The sequence below is a fragment of the Monodelphis domestica genome, chromosome 1 (genome assembly GCF_027887165.1).
Source record: "Monodelphis domestica isolate mMonDom1 chromosome 1, mMonDom1.pri, whole genome shotgun sequence".
Lineage (NCBI taxonomy): Eukaryota > Metazoa > Chordata > Mammalia > Didelphimorphia > Didelphidae > Monodelphis > Monodelphis domestica.
The window spans coordinates 73,998,292-74,019,268 of record NC_077227.1 but is presented as its reverse complement, the minus strand read 5'-3'; the positions used below and the strand labels follow the sequence as shown (position 1 = coordinate 74,019,268).

The window sequence follows — 20,977 nt, the reverse complement described above, 5'->3', positions numbered from 1 at the left end:
TTGACCCTAAAGGGAAATGACTGGGGACACATGCATTTGGCTATTCCATTTATCTCAAGAGGGAAAAACTCAGAGCTATTTGGAGGAAGACAGGATCTTTTGTTTGACTTAAAAACTTCAGACAAGTCTAAGAAGAATTTGCTAGATGTATCCGTTTTCAGCATGCATTAAGACTTTGATTATTTCAATAAGAAGGTAAGAATTAAATACAAAGTAGAAGGTTCAGCTTCCGTTGCCAGATAGTTTTCCCAGAAGTGCGAAGGGGAAAAGAGGAACTTGGGTCAATGTATGATACAATGTCTTTGAGTTAAATAAGAAGTTATGCAATTGCTCCAGGAGTCACCCTGTGCCGCCTTTTTCTCCAACTCAGCAGAAGGACTCAGGACAGCGAAGTAAAAGGAAAAAGACCTTTGCTCGGTCTCTGTCCAGGGTACTGAACTAGTTCATCCTGAGAATGCTGGTTGTCTGAGCACTCCACTTGGGATAATTTTTAATCATGACCAATGTACCTTCGGCTTAGAAACATTAAATATATTTTGAAGTGTAAGTCAGGATTGAGAAATATTATCTACTGTACATTCAGCTCTCTCATTTAGATGCACACCAGCCCCGGTTACTTAAAGCGAGCCTGTCGCTCAGAAATGGGAACTAATAAAAGCCTTAGTAATTTATATCCTGATACATAGCGTGCGTCTCTTATAGCAAGATCTGGGAGCGCTTAGCTTTGCTCCACAAACGTCTGAATCTTTTGGATTCTGTGACGACTAGAAAGTTGCCCAGCTAGAAGAAGCTAAACAGGGTGTAAAAGCGAAGTAAACGCGCCTGCCCCCGTCAGACGAACCAGCCCCAAGAGCGTTGCAATGAAGTTATAACTATTTTATTAAAGGTTGCAGTGATCAGGTGCTCACTTCATCCCCTCTCCTGGGATTTAGGCTTTTGACTTTAAGACCCTCTACTGAGTGAGTCTTGGCCCTGGAATTTTAAGAGTGGCGGTGGAATCCCTCTTTGTTCTTTGTGTGTGTGTGTGTGTGTGTGTGTGTGTGTGTGTGTGTGTGTGTGTAAGAAGACAGACCTACGAAGAACGCTTCACGGGCTCATTCACAAGAACTACGAAGCCTGGAAGTTTGAGTTGTTACTCGCTTGTGGCCCAAACGTTACTCAGTTCTTCAGCTCTCTCTCTGTTTCTCTCTCTCTCTCTCTCTCTCTCTCTCTCTCTCCTCTCTCTCTCTCTCTCTCTCTCTCTCTCTCTCTCTCTCTCTCTCTCATGCTTGTCGACTTGACTGACCTTAAGCCCATATTCAGGGACGATTAATAAAAAGTGTCCCTCCGTCTCCCCCACTGCTTGAATTCTCCCGGTTTGTGGCACTCACACAACACTCCACCTACCCATCTTTGACAAGGGAAAGAGTTTCAAGCAGTTTCTTCTGAGAAGCGGAGTCGACCCTCCCTTAGATCGAGCTGAGTTTGCTTCCTTCGCAGAGGGCGCGCCTGGACCCGAAACCTCACCAAATGGTCTTAAATTAAGCCGCATCTTCTAAGAGTTCTTATTTCAAAGGGCCCACCTTGTTTGCTAAGCAGCAAACAACTGCTTAGCTCTCTCTCTCCCCACGATCACCAAGACACATTGGTGCAGGATACGCGATTTCTTTTGTTCCAAATACTGTGTCTTTAAGATCGCGCCAGGATTCCGAGACCTTGCGGGGCTCCTTCGCCTTTATTCGGTTGCTGCACAGAACATTATAATGTTTATAAAATATTCAATTTGTGTAGTCTGTCCAAGAAGCAATTGTCCCAAAATAAAATCAGCAGTCTAGACGAAACATAGACACCAGAACTTATCAACAGTTGTCTGACTTGCATCTTCTGATGCATCTTGAGTGGGTCATAATACCAACTTTATTTTCAGTGGTGCATAAATTAATTACACGCATTTAATAACCAAAATATCATTATATTCCCCCTTTAATATCATAAAGGCTTTCCGCCAGGGAAGCACTTAATAGTGCAGGGGGCCATAACAGGCTATTATCCTTGTGTAATGCTATTACAGAACCAATTATACGCCATTAGACTTGCTTTTTTTTGCAGTTTATGTGATTTGATCCAATCCCGCGCCCCTGACTTGAAAATTTCAGCTCGGTACTTTAGAGTTTAATTTTCACCCAGGCAGAGGGAAGGGCGGTCTCTCTCCGCTGAGTGTCTGCCTCGGATGCATTTTAAAAGTAATTGCGAAGGGTCCCACCGCATATCATTTGCAGACTGGAAGCGAGCATAAATCCAGGGACCCCTTGCTGAGAACAAAATCAAACTTTCCTTTTGTACGATCGCTTGGAAAGGGAAGTCGTGTGCAAAGCGTCCCCCCAAAACCCATCCGGTTGGCAATTACCGGCGCTTTGTCAATTTCCAATCCGGGAGCCGCTGGGCCGTCGCCACAAGAGCAAGTACCGAAAAAAAAAATCTCTATAAATATATATATATCTCCCTCTTCCCTCCTCCCTTCTCCCTCCCCCTTAAATAAGGTTTCAGTCTAAGGGAACTGAGCAGGGGACCGAGGGAGCATGGAGAAATAGAAATGTTTACAGAATAGATATATTTGTTTCAGGTTTGTTATTGGGGGGGGGGGGGTGAAAAACAACCAACATTCCTGATGTTTGCTGAGAAATGACGGATTTTTTTTTTTTTTAACACCACGTGGGCCATTTGTAAGGCCCAATAGACCTATCCAAGTTACTCACTGTAGACAGCGCTGGAAATAATCAGATTAAGGCCAATTATGCGTGAGATTATAAAGGCAAGTGCTGAGAGGCAGATCATGCTGTAGACAGATATAAAGACATCTGGCCACTTCCCGAACTCTGTAGAGTCCTTCTGTGACTGCAGCCGGCAATTCCCAGCTCCTTACGCTGCCTGGATGTCCGACTGGTGCTTTCGTTTCTACTCGCTTTAGGTATGGGGCGCCTCATTTTAATTTTCTTCCCCCCCCCCCCCCACATACATTTAATAGTAGTTACTTAACAGAAACCGCCTGTCAAATGGAACCGGATTTCCAGGATGTATCTCGACACCGATGGAAATGAAGAGAGCCAAAGGACGAGGAAGGAAAGGAAAGGAGACTTCCCTGCTGCTGTCTGCTCCTATTAGTTTAGAAAAGATAATATTGTTAGGGCTTGGTGTTTGTCTCTTGGTTTTGTTCACCCCCACTGAAGGCGGTGTGTCTATCTCTGCCCTCCCTCCCGGGAGTCGGGGGAGGAGGGAAAGGAGGAGAGAGGGAACTTTCGGTCGGCGATGTTTGCCTAGGGAGTTAGATGTACAGATGAAAGAAAGAAAGCGTCCATTCTCTTGGACTCACTCAGATGGATGAATGCATAGACAAATTCCATTAAGTGGATAATCTTCAAGTTTGAAATTCGGGGGAGAGGGCAGAAAAGGTAACTATGTCTCATCAGTGGGACATAAGGACCCTATATGCGCTGGAGAACACGGGGAAAATTAATCCTCTTGCCTCAGGCAGCCAGGGTGCCTCCAGCCCCTCTCAGGAGTATCACACAGAAGTGGTGCAGTTTGGGGTTTGACTTGAACCTTCCACCTTCCGACTGAAAGAGGGTGGGAGCGGGGGTGGGGCACAGCAAGGGGGCGGGGAGGCAAAAAGAGAAGTATAGGAAAGAAAATACCTCTGTTGTTTGCGTTTGCCTTGCAGCCCTGGACCCCAGCCCGAACCTGCTACCCAGTTTGCAATGTTTTATTTCCACTGTCCTCCGCAATTAGAGGGTGAGTGTTATCGGCTCGGACTGCGTGAAAGCCAAAAACTCAACTTTGTGGGGATGGAGAGTAACGGAACAGGTTACCTTTGGGGAATGTGTATTTTGGGGGTGAAGTGGTGGGGCAGGAAGGTTAATTTGCCTCAAGCCTCTAGTAAGGTCCTAGGCCTTAAGAGAGATCACTAGGGAAGCGATGGCAGTGAGAGGCTGAGAAAGGGCCAGAGAATTGAGAGTCTTTTGGGTCATTTTTGAGGTTTTCTTTTCTGAAAAGGGTTGTGCTAGCTGTTTAGGTGTTTCTTGGGTTTGTGGTATCTTTCTTTCTTTCTTTCTTTCTTTCTTTCTTTCTTTCTTTCTTTCTTTCTTTCTTTCTTTCTTTCTTTCTTTCTTTCTTTCTTTCTTTCTTTCTTTCTTTCTTTCTTTCTTTCTTTCTTTCTTTCTTTCTTTCTTTCTTTCTTTCTTTCTTTCTTTCTTTCTTTCTTTCTTTCTTTCTTTCTTTCTTTCTTTCTTTCTTTCTTTCTTTCTTTCTTTCTTTCTTTCTTTCTTTCTTCCTTCCTTCCTTCCTTCCTTCCTTCCTTCCTTCCTTCCTTCCTTCCTATCCTGCTCTACCTCCCATCCTGTCTTTACTCTTTCCCTCCTTCATTCCTTCTCTTCTTTTTTCTCTTTCTCTTTTTTTCCTCCTCAGAGTGACATTTTGCCACCTGCCTCCCCTCTGTGGAGAAAGCCCACAGTTCAGCCCCCAGGCTATGGAGGAAAAGCCTATTCCCCCCTCGCTGCACAGATGTTGGTGTCACGCCTCTAATCGGAGGACTTTCTAAACCCGCCCAGGCTCCTCCCCGAAGCCAAAGGGGCAGCATAAATCTTTAATGTTATTTTACCAACATTCTGTAAAATGATTAGGGCAAGGGAGTTAGGGAGAAGCTGTATGGGGCTCCAAAGCTTTTTGTAGCTTTTATGCTGTGAATTTAGTCAGTTGTCTGAAGAGTGCATAGGGTTGAGGCCATGGATCAGAGAAAGTCTAGGAATCAAGGCAGGGCAAAAACTTGAACTTGGTCAGTTTCAGCTGTAGGTGGGAATCCTTGGATCATGCAGCACCCCTCCTCCCATGGGTGAACCCCCAACCTGAGAGGGTATGTGTGAAAGAGAGGTTTTCTCTTCTTTATTTTTCTTTTCCATGACTGGAGAACAATCCATAAGGCTAAGACTGCACAATAGCCCAGCTTGGCCTTCTGTCTTATTCCTGAAATGTTATAGTCAATATGAAAAACATTACTTCTCAGCTTCCATGTTCAACAGAACATGGACAGCATTTTTTCCAGTTACCTACAGTGCCACAAGGGATTTGCTATTAAGTCCCTTAAGAAACTACTGTTCAGTGCTGGCAACTTTTCCCTATTCCCTCTTCAAAGAGCTGGAGGTGAGTAGTCATGACCAGGTGCCTGGCCTTTTTGCCCTTTAAAATCCTGGAAACCATTAAAGAAGTTGCCATCAGCTGATGACTTTGTGTGGTCTCTGTCTCTGTCTCTGTCTCTGTCTCTGTCTCTGTCTCTGTCTCTGTCTTTGTCTCTGTCTCTCTCTCTCCTTGATTGTAAACACCTTGCTGAGACCTACCTGTGTGTATGTATGTCCAGACAGTCAGATCCAGCCTTCCTTTGGAAATATGAGAATTTTTTTGTATGTCTCATTTTAGGGCTTCTTTCAGGCCTTTGATTGAATGAGAGCAGTGTTTTATGTGATTATACAATAGCAGAGACTTTTAATTATTATGACTAATAACTCATATTTGCACAGCATTTTCAAGTTTATAAAGTGCTTTTCTTTGCAACAATTCTGTGAGGTAAGTGGTGAAAAGAAACCATCAAATTAACCATTGAGCCGTTTTAACAACTTCGATCAAAGTTATTAAAGCCTCAATAACCCCAATCCTACATTGTGCAACATGGTTTTTATTTTTTAAATGGTATAGAAAATACTTGAGATAAGAATGTTACATAACCTGTTATTTGTCACTTCTTTTGGAAGGAGGAGAATTCAAGGGACATAGAGACTAGAAAAAGCCCACTAAGGTTACCAGAGGGAAAATGTTCACACTCTCTTGTTATTTTTTTATGTGGAACTGTGGCACAAGTGGTTTCTATGTACATTGGTTTTGTTAGATTGAGGCTAACTTAGTGACTTTCCATCTCAGCAAGCCAGAGATTATTAGAGCAAAACGAACTTTAATAACATTCCCGCTTTGGGATGTGTATAGCATATCCTGTGGAGCACACATGTGTACATGCCTTTTATGACGAACTATGTTTGCACGCTAAGTTCCATTGGCTTCTCAAAGAAATAAAGCCAATTCAGTATGTCCAGAAAAATTCATAGCAAAGACACAGAAGGAAGGTATGTATTTAACTGAGTGGTTGACCAGATGCATCTTGTTCTGCTCTTAAGCACTTCTTAGACTTGAAACAATTACAAACTGCTAAACCTAGTATTTTAGTGAAAACTGAAGAGTGCCCAAGTCCCCGGCAAACAGTGAATGATGAATTCCTCTATGGCTTCAAATGGAAAACCACACATCTTTCATATTTTGTCCATTTCAGTGTTAACTTTGTGATATTTCTTGATAAAGCCCCATAAACTTATAGTGAAGACAGATGCTACACAGAAGAGAGTCCCTAGCTGGCTGGGTAATTGGTTGCAGTGTACCTTTTTCTGGCTGAAGTAAAAGATATGGGCTTTGCTGTTGTCCCTCTTCTTGTTTTCAGTCCTGCTGCCCATCTGCACTTAGTTCAGGGCTTTAAATGTAGTCAATACTTAACAGGGGTTTGTTAAGTTGAATAACATTGAGCTAAGGAGTATAAAGGTAGATCTTAAAAAATCATTTTCCACTGCAAACTTGTTCTCTTGCTAATTTTACAAAATGGATCCTTTTATTTTGATTTAAGTTAGTGTAGGGAAAATGTACTGTGGATACCCCTGAGCCAAGATTGACTATATGAGGACCATCAGCATTTGGAGTATAATATTCTTTTATATTTCAGGAAATCTTTTTTAGGGTAAAAGTTGATAAGTGGGTTTTCATTTCAAAATACATTCCTGATATAATGTTTGTAAGCCTCAAAGCAGGATATAAATTAGAGCTATTATTTTATCATCATGCATACATATGTGTCTATTCATGTTGTTCATTCTAAGCACATTTTAGGAAAAATACATCCCAGGTTTATGGAAGAGTTCTCTCCCTGTTTCCTCATGCTCTTTGAAAACTTTGATTACCATCAACATTTACTGATTTTTTTTTTAGTTGCAAGAAATAATTTGGCTCCCTGAACCATAAATAACTCACATTTGTTTTGTTTCAAAAGGAGAATATTTTGGTTCCTGCACTATAATGAAGATATGAGGCTTTGCTTTTTAAGTTCTGAATGAGCCAAGGGGAGAAATGTTTGCAAATTAGCTTGCTGTTTTAGAGAATAATTTGAATATTCAGTAACATGTAAATAGAAGTCAAGAGAGCACTAGGTCAAAATACATTGTGATCTAGCATAGGATCTACAAAACTGATGAATTGAGGAAAATGTTCACATTTTTCACATCTAGTATTGCTGTCCATACAATTTAGCTGGCAGGACCCTGATGGTTAATATATAGTGGTTGTAATAATGACCCAGGGTATCAGGTTAAAAATCTTTTGGTAAATGTAGAAGTCCTTACTTATTTTTCATCAGGTGCCATCATGGACTAAAAACTAAACAGTGCATATTTGGGAAATGATCTGAAGGCACATTTGGGTCCATGTTTTGACTCAACTTTTTGGTAGCTTTCTATACTCTAGAGAGAAAAACTAAACCAAAGCACACTTCTTCTTTTTGAGGAGAAGCCCGATGTTATTAGTTTCCATGTCTTTGCTGGATGTTTCATTGAAGAAGAGCCCCTAACTTAGACTATATTTTGTTCATTGATTCCATTGTAGCGATAATGCTTTTGTTATATGTTATTACAATAACAGAGCCATTAGGGTGTAGCAGATGCATTGTAACCAACTGTAAATAATATTCATTTGTAAATTTTCATCCCAGAAGTGTGCTGATATTCAAGAAGGAAAATCAATGATCCTGAGTTCTTAAAAAATTAGTTTCCCCATTTCTAATCCTTCTATGTACATAAATACATGACAAAATAAGAAATTGTCCCTAGAATAGATGGACAATTATTTAGGGAAAGCATAAATGCTTAGATGCTGTAAAAGACCTGGAAACTGGAGTCTTGGTATCTGCTAGATGTGTTAAAAGATGGAAGTACCAGAGGGCTTCTGTCTTCTTTCCAAATTGAATTTCATTTGTGAGTTATATGACAATCCAATAACAATCTGATGAGCATTTATTGAGTGCCTATTTGTGCAAGGCATTGGGGGTAAAAAGAAATATGACTGTCCCTGCATTCAAGAAGCTTACAGTCTGCAGGAGTTAAATATGACAAGTACATAAATAAGTATAATAAAAGGCAGTTTCCCAATAAATGGACCTCCTGGAATTGGGTAATATGACTCCCTTAATGGTGTAACTGAGATAGAAACAACTGGTCCTTTTCATCAAGAGGGTTGGATAAATCTGGATAAGAAAAATGTATACTTTTTTCACATGCTGAGGAGCAGAATTTGGGGAACAGTGGGGATTTTGGGCATACCCTACAATTAAACTATAACTCTTCCCAAACCCAGTGGCTCATGTTTTGAAATTGGTGATTTGGATTTTCTCTGTTCTCAGTAGGCACTGCACCCTTTGGCAATCACTCCACAGGTGATTTTGATGATGGGTTTTTGCGGAGAAAACAACGTAGGAATAGAACGACTTTCACTTTACAGCAGGTACCTTATTGCTATTTCCTTAATCTTTTGGCCAGGTTCTGATAATTTTCTCTACTCCCCACAAAGACACAAAGAAAAATTTTTGAATCTGTCTATTGTTCAAAGAGAAAATGGAAAATTAGATGGGCTAATGTGGCTAATCTAATTTTCCATTTCCTTGAACCATTTTCATTGTTGACTGGAATCTATTTAGGGTTTTTTTTTTTTTTTGGTGGGCATAAAAAAATGTTCACTAGTGGCTTTTTACTTTCTAGACAGCATGGATCTAGGCTGTAACAATAATGATGATGACCTCTTACATTTGCATAGTACTTTGTCGATCTCAAAGTACTTTCACATGCATTATCTCATTCATTCTCCTCAAAAACCCAAGGTAGAAGTCATAGTAGGTATTATTTTCCCATTTGATATTGGGAAAAAAATGGAGCTTAGGGAGGCTGTGACTTGCCTGTTGTCATGTGACTAGTTTTATATACTATCAGGTTAGGTCTTCTCTTTTCTAGTTTTCTAGTAACCAGAAGAGATCTGAGAGATCATTAATAAATGTTTAGACTTCAGTAAATGGTTTCTTTTTTTCTCTTAAGTGTTAAAAATGCAGTAAATGGTACTCATCACAAAACAAGCTCCCTTGGATTTTAAACTCATATAAATTTCAATGAAAAATTCAACAATGCTTAAAAAATTAACTTCTTTTCATAGTGAAATAAGTAAAAAAATCAGTCAACATACATCAAACAAGCACCTACTGTATACCAGGCACATTGATAAGTGCTAGAAAAATTTTTAGACTCTAGATCAGAAGTTTGAGTCTTGGCACTGTTACTTACTAGTTAAAGAACTACCAGTAAAGACAAATTATCTTTCCAACGTTCAAGTTTCTTCTTGGAAACAGTAGTGGACTTTTTGCTTTTTAGCAAAGATCACATTAGTAATGGAAGAAGAATAGAGATGTTCTATTCCAACCTATTATTTTTAATGAGGAAACCAAGTCACAGAGAAATGAGACTTGTTTGAGATCACACAGCTAGTTAGAATCAGATTCTGAAACTCAGGTCTTTAGGCCCCTTAGCTGAACAAACATAGGATTATAGGATCATGAATTTAGAGCTCAAAAAAACCTTAGAAACCAATTAGCTCAATCTCTTCATTTTGCAGATGAGGAAACTGAGGCCCAGAGAGGTTACTCATTTGAACTGCATGATCTCTATATAGCCATTGGGTTTTAAGAAGATATTCATATATGCCTGATGAAAAAAAGGCAAATCATTAAATTTCCTAAAATTAGTATAATCTTAATTTAACCCTTGGTCTCTACCTGTAGGTAGTAAATATCAGAGTTAGGATTTTAAATTAGGTCCTGTGACTCCAAGGTCAGTACTCTTTTCACGGTACCACATTGTTCCTACTTTACTATATTCCTTTCCACTATATTACTTTTCTCCAAGAGATAATGGATATGAAAGTGCTTTGTAGCTCCTCCCCCTCCTCCACTATACACATGTAAGCTATTTATTATTAGCAAGGCTTGTTTCTGTATTTGTAAGTGATTGACTTTTTGGGTGCAGTCTGGCATTTTGTAATAATCCTTCCTCACTAGCATTTCCTTTGTTTAACCGGGGAACCTGCCTTCCCACCAAAGGAGATACTTCTAATTTGGTTCCCAACTCCTATAGCAACCCACTGTTATACCTCGGTATCCTTTGCCTTTGCCCTGGTTTCTGTCCTTGTTCTATAGCCTCTTATCAATAAACTTTCCTCTTTTAATCAGCTGGAAGCTCTGGAGGCAGTCTTTGCCCAAACCCACTATCCAGATGTCTTCACCAGAGAAGAGCTAGCCATGAAAATCAACCTCACAGAAGCCAGAGTGCAGGTAAACATTCTTTTAAATTATTTAACTCTCTAATATTAAGCCTGGCAAACTTTTTTTTTTTGACATCATGAATGCAGAGTGTACATTTGGCCAAAGAAAGCAAATGAAGACTATCTGTCATTTTCATGATGCACTTTAATAACATCAACATAATGTGGAATATTAGATTAGGTTGATTAATCGGTCATTCATAATTAACTAGTGATAATGTTCTACACTAATTTGTCCGCGTCTCTAAGGTACTAAATTACATCAATGCACATCCATTTCTTTGCTTTGGAGAGGGGGAAAAAAAAGCTGAGACGTGATTCTCTGAGCAGCCCTGGCCACTCTGTAGGGCTGGCTGGGCTAGTCCACTGTAGGGCGCCATGGCTTCCAATGGAAAATGTGGCTTCTTCTGGTTTTCAGAGGTTACATGAAGTCAGAATTTACCCCACTATTCAGAATGCTTCAAAATTAAGAGTCTTTAAAAAGGGCTTGCGATTAGAGACCCTCTATATGGCAGAGGCAATCAGTCACAAAGAGCAGTGTGAACCAGGCGTGATGACAGCCTTTCCCCATGACTTCTTTTCAGTAGCTGTATACTTATTACATTTAAGTGCATAAATAAGCTAAGCCCAAGCAGATATGTAGGGGCAAGATATAGTCCCAAATAATTCTGCATATACTAAAGCTAGGTTGTCTGGGCTAAGCCATTCTTTGAGTACAATTATGGATTCATTTTATTTATGGGGTTTCTTGTGTGCTGTTCCTAGTCTTTTTTATGCAGGGGCTTGGGGTTAAGGCTATGCAAAGATCTAATTGTAGGAAATATAATGGTTTGCCTTTTGTTCCCCAGGGTCATGTTAGTATCTCTTAAAACCCAATGGCTGAATAGAGATAATGGAATTCAGAGCAGTAAATTGGGGATTGTAAACAAATTATTTCCCCTATAATCAGATTATGTGATCCTGATTATTAAATCTGAACATGAATCATTGGTCATATGCGGGCAAATTAAACTGATTATTATTTGGAAATGAAAATCTCCTTTTTCCAGGATACTATAGGTCCTTTTTTAAAATGCCAGTTTGGCGATAGCTGCCTAAAGACTGAACTGCAAATTGAGATAAATGGGACAATTATTGAGCATTCAGAAGTGGAAGATCATAACTTCTCCCTGAAAGGTGCAAGGGTGAGATAGGGGTGGTAACAATTAGAGGCCGGGAATTGTTGTTGGAGCTGTTGTTGGCTATTATGCAAACAGACAATGGATGCACTGAGTTGTTTGGTCTGCGTTAGCGTGGGACACGGGCATCAGCGAGGATGGGAGAAATGTTTACATTTGTACCCCTTGCTCATTCAAATATGATTAATGCACTCTAAAGCAGAGTCTTAATCTAAGCTGATGTTGTCAAACAATAACTAAATAGGGAAATAAACGACTTCATCATGCTCTTTCCTCAGAAGCCGGCGAACTGTCAGTGCAAAGTCATTAAAATATGATAATGAAAAATGGCTCAATTAAATGTTGTTATAGCTGTGACCTTCATTCAATTAAGACGCAAGAAAGTGCCTGCATTTTGCTTTGCATTTAACTGCCCTAAATTTAGAATATAGATAAAATCATTATTCAACGTTTGCTGATACGTGCAATTAAAAGCCAACTAAATAAAAAAAAAAACAAGTTGAAGGAGAATGATAATCGGGGGACAGTGTGGGCAGGATAACATGTCTGCCGGGTCGGTGCCCAAACTGGGCTCTGTAGGGTTCTAGGATTCCAGTGTTAAGACAGTGTGAAAGGGAGAGTGGAGGGACTGGGGAAGGGGATTCAGGGCAATGTTGCTGACAGTAATGGGGTGATGGGAAGAAAGAGGAAAGTCAAGTTGAAGCCAGGAAAACCTTTGCTACAGTCAAATTATTTTTAGAGGAAGAGAAGCACAGGGGAAAGAGGAATGGTAGGAGTTAGAAGATGTAGGTTAAAGTGACTCTGGGTAAGTCACTAAATCTGAGTTAGTCTTTTCATCTTCAAAATGGGAATATCATTCTGTGTAGCCTACCTCACAGTGTGTATAAATGTAAGCTATTAGTGAACCAGGCAATTACTAAACATTTATTAAACCCCTCTGATGTGCTAAGGGCAAATAGCAATTATAACAACAATGACATATCTACTACTGTTACTAGACTACTTCTATTAAACTAGAATTATCAAGGGAATAGAAACAGGTTTACTAAAACCCTTGAAGCAGAAAATGTAAAGAGCTGGAACATTTTGCTCATTTTTATGGGTGACTTTGGACTGAATTGGTAAGATTTGTTTAGGAAAGTATCACTGACCCCAGAGAGTTAATGATGCACTGTTTATAGTAGGGGCTTAATAATTGCTTGTGATACTCAAAGCACCTCAATTTACTGAGAGGGAAAGAGAGATGAAGGTACTCTACTCAAAGTCACACCTCTAGCAAATGAAGCTAAAAAAAAACCGTTTTGGAGAAGTTCACAGAATAGAAGAAGAACCAAAGAAACAGAGTTCAAGAGAATTGATGTCCTTTTGTTAACATGATGTATTTGGTGAGCAAGTTTCCTCACTCTGTTGGTGACGATTTTCACTTATGTCTTAGGTTTGGTTTCAAAATCGAAGAGCAAAATGGAGGAAAACAGAAAGAGGGGCTTCTGATCAGGAGGGCTCCAAAGAGCCAATGAATGAAGTGACCCCACCAGTGAGAAACATCAATTCTCCTTCCCCAGTGGAACAAACTCGAAACAAAAAGGACACATTGGAAGCCCAGCAGAGGTAAGGGAGGTCAGATTCCTAGCCCTTGGGAGGTCTTAGTGCAGTTCATAGAGATTTGATTCATTACAAAGTGGCTTTCTTTCTCCACCAGCTTGAGTCGAACTGTGGGCCCCACAGGTCCTTTCTTCCCTTCGTGCTTACCTGGAACGCTCCTGAACACAGCTACCTATGCTCAAGCTTTGTCGCATGTTGCTTCATTGAAAGGTAACTAGAGGGAAACCTTTGGGGATTGGCCACCAGGGTAGAGGTCATTAAGATCCATCCAAGGGGAATTCTTTTGTTATCAGATTTTTAGGTGTGGTATCCTATCCCTCTCCAAGGTTTAAGGCACACTTTGCCAGCATATATATATATATATACACACACACACACACACACACACATATATATATATATATACACACACACACACACATATATATATATATATATATATATATATATATCTGTGTTAGTGTTGGCAACCAAGTTATTTTTATTTTCTAATCCAGATATTCATCAGGCACCAGCCGATTTGGCTGCCCTAGCAGAAGATTCCTCTTTGCTATAATATAATAGCCCACATTTTTATGGCATTTGAAGTGTACAAAGTGTTTGTCATGCAATAACTTTTAGCAATAGATGGGACAAGTATTATTACCATTTTATGGATGAGGAAGCTGAGCTGAGAAGCTGAGTAACTTGAGGCACAGAGCTAGGGCTAGTAGTTAGCAGAATCAGTATTTGAATTTGGTTTAATGATTCTAGAACCAAGACCTTTTCTATTTCAACTTTCTTTTTCTTAAAACCCTTACTGTGTATTGGTTCTAAGACAGAAGAGCAGTAAAGGCTAGGCAATGAAGGTAAAGTGACTTGTCCAAAGTCATACAGCAAAGAAGTGTCTGAGGTCATATTTGCACACAGAACCTCCTAACTATATTCCTGACTCTCACTCTACTGAGCCACCTAGCTTCTCCCCACAACATTTTCCTTCTTATACACTATCTTACATTTTTGTTATTGTTCTCATAATAGAGCATACTGTCAATCCCTGGGAGATAAGTAGGGCATATATGGTTATCTTTATTTAACAGAGGAAGAAAAGATGCTCAGAGAGTTTAAATGTCTTCCACTCCAATAGCTAATACCAAGAACTTGGATTAGAACCCAAGATTTATGAATCCTGGCATGGGTCTCTCAATCCCAGATCATTCCAGTTTCTAGTTTAGTTTCTATTGCACTTTATCCCTAGGCACAGTCTATCCCTCCAGTGCACCTCCATTCCATTTTCCCTTCACCCTATCCCCATCCCCAGTTTGAGAGTATTTGTCTAAAGATCACCTCACTGAATATGGCCATACCTTCTTTACCAACTGGTCTTCCAGTATGCCCCTGAGCACTTCTCAAAAGGAGCATTTCTTTATTTTATTTTTTTTTAAACCCTTACCTTCCATCTTGGAGTCAATACTGTGCATTGACTTCAAGGCAGAAGAGTGGTGAGGGCTAGGCAATGGGGGTCAAGTGACTTGCCCAGGGTCATACAGCTGGGAAGTGTCTAATTTCAGATTTGAACCCAGGACCTCCCATCTCTAGGCCTGACTCTTAATCCATTGAGCTACCCAGCTGCCCCTGGGACCTTTCTTTAGAAGTAGTAGCTCTTCCCTTCATTAAACCATTGGTTACTCTTTGTTCCTTTGAAAGGTTCCTTCCTTTTAAAAGGTTCTGTTCATAGTTTCCTAGGTATCAGGGTTTGAAAATAGAACCTGTGTATGCAGTAGCTATTATTACTATTATCAGAAAGGCAGAGTCTTCTGGCTAGACAGGCTTTAAGGGTTTAAAAAAAGTTCCTTGAAAAGTTTCATTCATATAAAAATGTCGTAGGAAAGTGATATATGAGGGGAGTCACCTGGTGGTTCCTGGGCTAGCTTCTTGGCTATTTAAGTCCAGTTCTTCTAGACTCCTGGTCCCTAATTCAATTTAATTAATTTAACTTCTTAGGATCCTATAGCTAAAACTGAAAATGATCTTCTGAGGAGGAAGATATAATTCTGGATGAGGACCCCCCCACCTTGAGAAACAGAATCAATCTAATATGTAGGTAGTAGAGGCAGTAACCTTCAGAATCTGATGTGAAGGGAGCTAAAAAGACCTCCTTATCCACAAAAATATCTCCTGATGCCCAGAAGCTTATCAATAGTAATTCCACTTTAGATTTCGCTCTTAAAATGGCAACCACCCCTAGGAGGGCTAAACATTGAGTCCTTAGCACTTTGGTGATAATAAATTTAGCAGCCTTTTCACTTGGTGAAAGGTAGGAGACACCCACAGCAGGAGAGCACATGGCCCTCAGACATGGAGAAGTATGAAAAATCAATTCAGTAAATAAATAGCTATCATGTACCAGGCACTATGAATTTTAGCGTTAGAAAATATCTCTGTGGCTGTCTAACCAAACTTGTACCTGAAATAAAATTTCCTCTATCGTTTCCCCAACAAGTGGGCATTTGGCTTTAATTTTAAAATTTCCAGTGAGGGGAACATCCCCACAACGTCCCCAGCAGGTTCATTCCACTTTGGGATAGCTCTCCTTGTTAGGAAGTTTTTCCTGGTATCTAGTTTAAATCTGCCTTTTGGCAACTTCCATCAATTGCTCCTAATTGTGTCCTCAGGGGCCAAATAGAACAAATTTAATTCCTTTTCCGGGTAGTAAGTAACTCTTCAAATACTTGAAAGACTTTAATAGAGGAGAAAGGGCTCCATGACTCTGTGATAATGCCATGGGCTGTATAGATTTGCTAGCACCAAAGAACAGAAGAGGCAGTTTGCATAGTGGATAGAGAGCCAGACAAAGTCAGGAAGACTGAGGAACATTCTAGTCTTCCCTTCCGATTTATACTAGTTGTGTGACTTTGGAATAGTCTCAATTTCTCAGCACTGTTCTGCATTGGTAGAGGGAGTTCCCTCACTTAGGAATTCTGTAAACCAATGAAATTATAGCTCTAATACCCCCTCCTGATCCCCAGAGAAAAAGATGGAGGTATAGGACAAAGGTTATATAGTAGCATCATCTTCGTTCAAGTCATTTGCTTGGCATAATGTAAGCAACTTAAAATATTTTTAAAATAGACTGGACTTGAATTGAATGGTACCATGGAGCATCACCATTTCTAGAGTCAAAGAATTTGCATTCAGATTCTGCCTCTGGCACTTACTGGGTGACCTTGGAAAAGTCACTTAAAATCCCTGCTTCTTGGTTTCCTTCTCCATAAGGGGATTCTTCCTGCTTCTTCCACATCTGGGGGCTATGTGCTTTCCTGCTTAGGGTGTCTCCTACTTTTCACCAAGTGAAAAGGTTGCTACATTTATTAACATGAAAGTACTAAGGACTCAATGTTTTAACTCTCTGGGGAGTGTTCACCATTTTAAGAGAAAAATCTAAAGTAGGATTACTGCTTATGAGTTTCTGGGAATCAGGGGAAATGGTTTGTGGGCAAGGAGGTCTTCTCAGCTCCCTTTACTTCACACTCTGAAAGCTTCTGACTCTGCTACCTACATCTTAAGTTAATTCTGTTCCTCAAGAGGGAGTCTTCTTCCAGAATTGTATCCACTTCATTTCAGACAAAAGATGGGCTATTACTTTGTGGATTTTATCAGACCAGTGAAAGAGAGACATTTTATCTTATTTAAAAAAAACTTTTTAAAATGTAAAATTATTTTTATAAGCATTTATTATCTTTCATTCCCATTCCACTCAATTGAACAATTAAAAAAAAAAGATAATCCTCATAACACATATGTGTATAGTTCAGCAAAACAAACTCTCATATTGGCCAGATCCTCAAATGAATGACTCAGTATGAATTTTAGGTCCTTTACCTATAGGTACAGTGAATAGAATGCTGAGCTTTAAGTTAAGAAGACCTAAGTTCAAATCTGGTCTCTGACATTTACTAGATGTGTGACCTTGGACAAGTCACTTAACTTCATCCTGATTCAGTTTCCTCCTCTGTATATGATGGTACCTATGTCATAGGGTGGTTATTAGAATCAAATGAGATAATAATGATAAACCCTTAGCATAGCACCTTGTAAATGCTAATTATTATCATTTAAAGGTAGGTAGCATGTTTCATCTTCGGTCCTCTGGATTCTTGTTTAATCATTGCATTGATCTGAGTTTCAAAGTCTTCAAGGTTTTTTCTTTATAAAGTTGGTTTGTTGGAGGAGAGGCATTTCCTTCATGCTTTAGATTCATTTGCTAAGGTAAGTTGGCAAATCCTGATGAAAGTGAAGTATCCCAGACCCTTGGCTGATGGCAAGGCAACTAGGAAAATTTTGAATGTACTTTGGAGGTCCGTCTATGGGAATGAGTCCAGGATCCAAGCTCCTCATTCAGGCCACTAGTTGGTGGGCAATGAAGTAGCTTGGGATCTCTATAGGACTTGGAGGTAGAACAACTGAGCTCAGGTCCCCATGCCATTTCTTAGTCACTTGATCTTCTGTAACCTATTTAATCTCATTGAATTTCAATTTCTTTATGGATAAACCAGGGTTAATAATACTGACAATACTCGCTTCTCAGGGTCATTGTAGGGGACTAATCAGATAAGTACATAAAGTGCTTTGTAACCATAAAGTAGGATACAAAGGAGAGCTATTTTTGTGCTTTATGATGTTATAATAACTTTGTCTATCATACTGGAATTATCATTTTCTTATTTTTAGCTATAGCCTTTTGAAATGATGGTGACTGTGCCTGGGATCAATGGATACCTCATTTGGCTTTTGCCTGGCATAGACTCAGGTGTACAGTGGAGACGGCAGTCACATAAGCAAAATAAAAATCTCTAGATGTTTTAGGCTTGCAACTTAGCCTCTGGACACTTACTGCATTGTGGCTGAGCATTTGCTACTCAGAAGTAACAGGTTTCAGGTGTATTGCAGAAGTGTCCACTTGCAGGGCAACGATCTCTGTAGTGAAGGGCAAGAGAAAATGATTTTTGCTAGTGCTAACAGATTTATTGATTCTAGTAGAAGTGACATGGAGAGGAAAGGCTTACCAGCATACGTGGAAACAGGGATGGTCAGGGAAGGAGTATTAGGAGGGGTTTTTTCAGCAGATTTCACCCATTCTTTGCCCTGTGTTTTGGGATGACGTTGTCACTTGACTTAGCATCCTTCTTGATCAGCTAGTGACAAGAAAAGACACAGTGAGACATTTGGGGCTGTTGGGCACAGCTGGGCACAGAGATATGGGGGGAGGAATAAATCCTTTTCCATTTACCATCAGAATCCTTGAAGGTGAGAAAATAAATGTATCCAGTCTGATTAAGTAAGTAAGTAAGTAAGATAGACTACTATCACAGGGGTTCCCAATCCTTTTCAGTTTCTGCCCTTTATGGCTTTTAATTAACCTACCTGTTCTTCAGTCAGTTCAGTCCTGTCTGAATTGACTGTCCAGTCCTTCCTGACCTCATTTGGGATTTTCATGGCCAAGACACTCAATATGAAAGGAAATAAATTCAGGCATTCACCATGCACGGGCATATAAAGAATAAAGATTAATTACTTTCAATAGTACAATATCATTATTTACCAAATATTCCCCATTTCTTTGATGTGTTTCTTGTTCTTCCTGGGGGAGGCTGGGAACCTCTGATCTTCCTTGATGAATAAAATCAGCAGGGGTAGAGTATTAGGGAAAAAAAAACAACAAACCTTAGATGTTTTTTGCTGATATTTAATGGTATTATATAAGTTGGAAAAAAGTAGACTCACTATCAATTTAAATGGCAACATATAAGTACACTCAGAGTTAGCAGTTCCTGGCAAAATTGCGAAAAGAATTAGAATTATGAAATCTTAGCATTGGAAAGGAACTGAGATATCACCTTGTTTAGTTTTCCAGTTTTTGTAGATAAGGAAAATGAGGTTGAAGGAGCAGAAGTGACTTACTGACCTTGGTAGGGTATGATTTTCCTTAGTTCAAATCTCAAATGAGATGCTTTAGGCCTTTGCCCAAGGTTATTAGACCATGATGCTATGCCCTTCTATTTAACGTGTGACTTCTTCCTGGGCTGCTTTTTTTTTTCTTAAAGAGAATGCCTGAGATAATCTTGACAACCCCAAAGGAACAAATTTCTATTGCTGAAATTTTAGATATCATGGCAGGGAGGGGCAAATGTGGACAGGAATTGAGGGGGTGCCTTACCACTGTTCCCCAAGTCATGCTACTTTTGTATGGGCTGGATTGTATGTTAGGAGTTTAATCAGGACATTAAATAAAAACTCCTAAAACCAGACCAGAGGTGATTCTAACTGGGAGAAAATGGGGTCCGGTGCTTTTTGGAAAGGTGAGGACAGGGAGATTTCAACAAGAAACTAAATAGTCTTTGAAAAAAGGGGAAGGGAAAGGAAGGAGGGAAGAGAGAAGGCAATAAGCTTTTCTCTAGTGCTAAGTGCTTTTACAAATATTATCCCCATTCTTTTGAGTAGAGATTTGTAAGAAGTCAGGATTGTATACTATGTTCACTTTATGTGAAAGGCACAGGATGGACATTTGGCCATACTGAGCACACAAGGGAAGTGGGTTATGGGTCACGGGCTATAAAGTCTGCACCCTATAGTCACATATCAGACTTCTGGGTCAGACAGGACTATAGTTCAAGTGTTACCTTCCCTGGCTCTGCTCCTGACTCTGCATAAAACAACAATAATAAGAGCTACTATTTATATATCACTTTTGGAGTTTTCAAAGTGCTTTTCATATGTTATCTTATTTGATCCTCACAACAACGCTGGCAAGTTGGCACTATGTTTATCCTCATTTAATAGATGAGGAAACCAAGGCTGAAAAAGTTGAAATGGCTTGCCAGAGTTGTCCATATAACCAATAAATGTCTGAGCCAGGATTCAGACTCAGGTCTTCTGATTCTAAATTCAGCACTTTGTCCCCTGTACCTGCTAGTTTACCATTGGATCCCCCAAATGGGTACATGCTTTAAATTTGACAAGGGCACAAGACATCCTCTAGTTGAATAAAGGAAGAAACACCCAGCTTCACATCCTTTACAAAACTCAAATGCCACCTCCACCAGGATATCTTCTCTGATCCTCCCCCTCCGAGTTGATCATGACTTTTCCTCCTTTTGACTTAACATTAGTGGTTGTTTGTACATTATATACTATAGTATGGGCACTATTACCCTAAGAAGCTACACATTTCAGGAGATAGAGACTGGGTCTGAACTACCACTGGTACAGGATTTTACACATGGCAGGGGCTTACAAGGATACTTATTATTGAACTTGGTTCATACTGAAGTGGTCAAGGAGTTTGCACAATCCTGGCATGTACAGGTATAAGGCAACATGAATGACACAACATTTATTAAATGCTTAACATGCAAAAATACAAACCTACATTGCCTCTGCCCTTACAGAGCTTATAATCAGTTTTTTTTGGTGGGGAGAACAAAGACAAATAGAATGTAAGATAGGGAATGATGGTGGAGGGAGGTGCAAAAGATATGGCTAAGATGTTCTTGAAAAATTTCAGGAGGGAAAGTACACTTACAGATTCAGGGCTAGCCCCTGGCAAAATTGGGGATCTTCAGAATCACGGAAATCTTAGTATGGAAGGGAACTAAGAGATCATCTTGATCAGTCTTCTCATTTTACAGATAAGGAAAATGAGGTCTAGTGAGGGGAAATGACTTACTGACCTTAGATCAGGAATC

The 20,977-nt window shown here is 39.8% G+C and overlaps 1 protein-coding gene across 1 annotated transcript in view; it reads left to right on the top strand.

The window, feature by feature from the left end:
* The first annotated feature begins 3,690 nt into the window (after window positions 1-3,690).
* Window positions 3,691-20,977, top strand: part of DRGX (dorsal root ganglia homeobox) — a 47,403-nt gene continuing 30,116 nt past the window's right edge. The window contains exons 1-5 of the mRNA XM_007478618.3: window positions 3,691-3,768; window positions 8,513-8,613; window positions 10,382-10,483; window positions 13,087-13,259; window positions 13,351-13,463. Coding sequence (XP_007478680.1) covers window positions 3,735-3,768; window positions 8,513-8,613; window positions 10,382-10,483; window positions 13,087-13,259; window positions 13,351-13,463 — 523 coding nt within the window. The 5' untranslated portion in view covers window positions 3,691-3,734. The remainder of the gene's footprint in view (window positions 3,769-8,512; window positions 8,614-10,381; window positions 10,484-13,086; window positions 13,260-13,350; window positions 13,464-20,977) is intronic.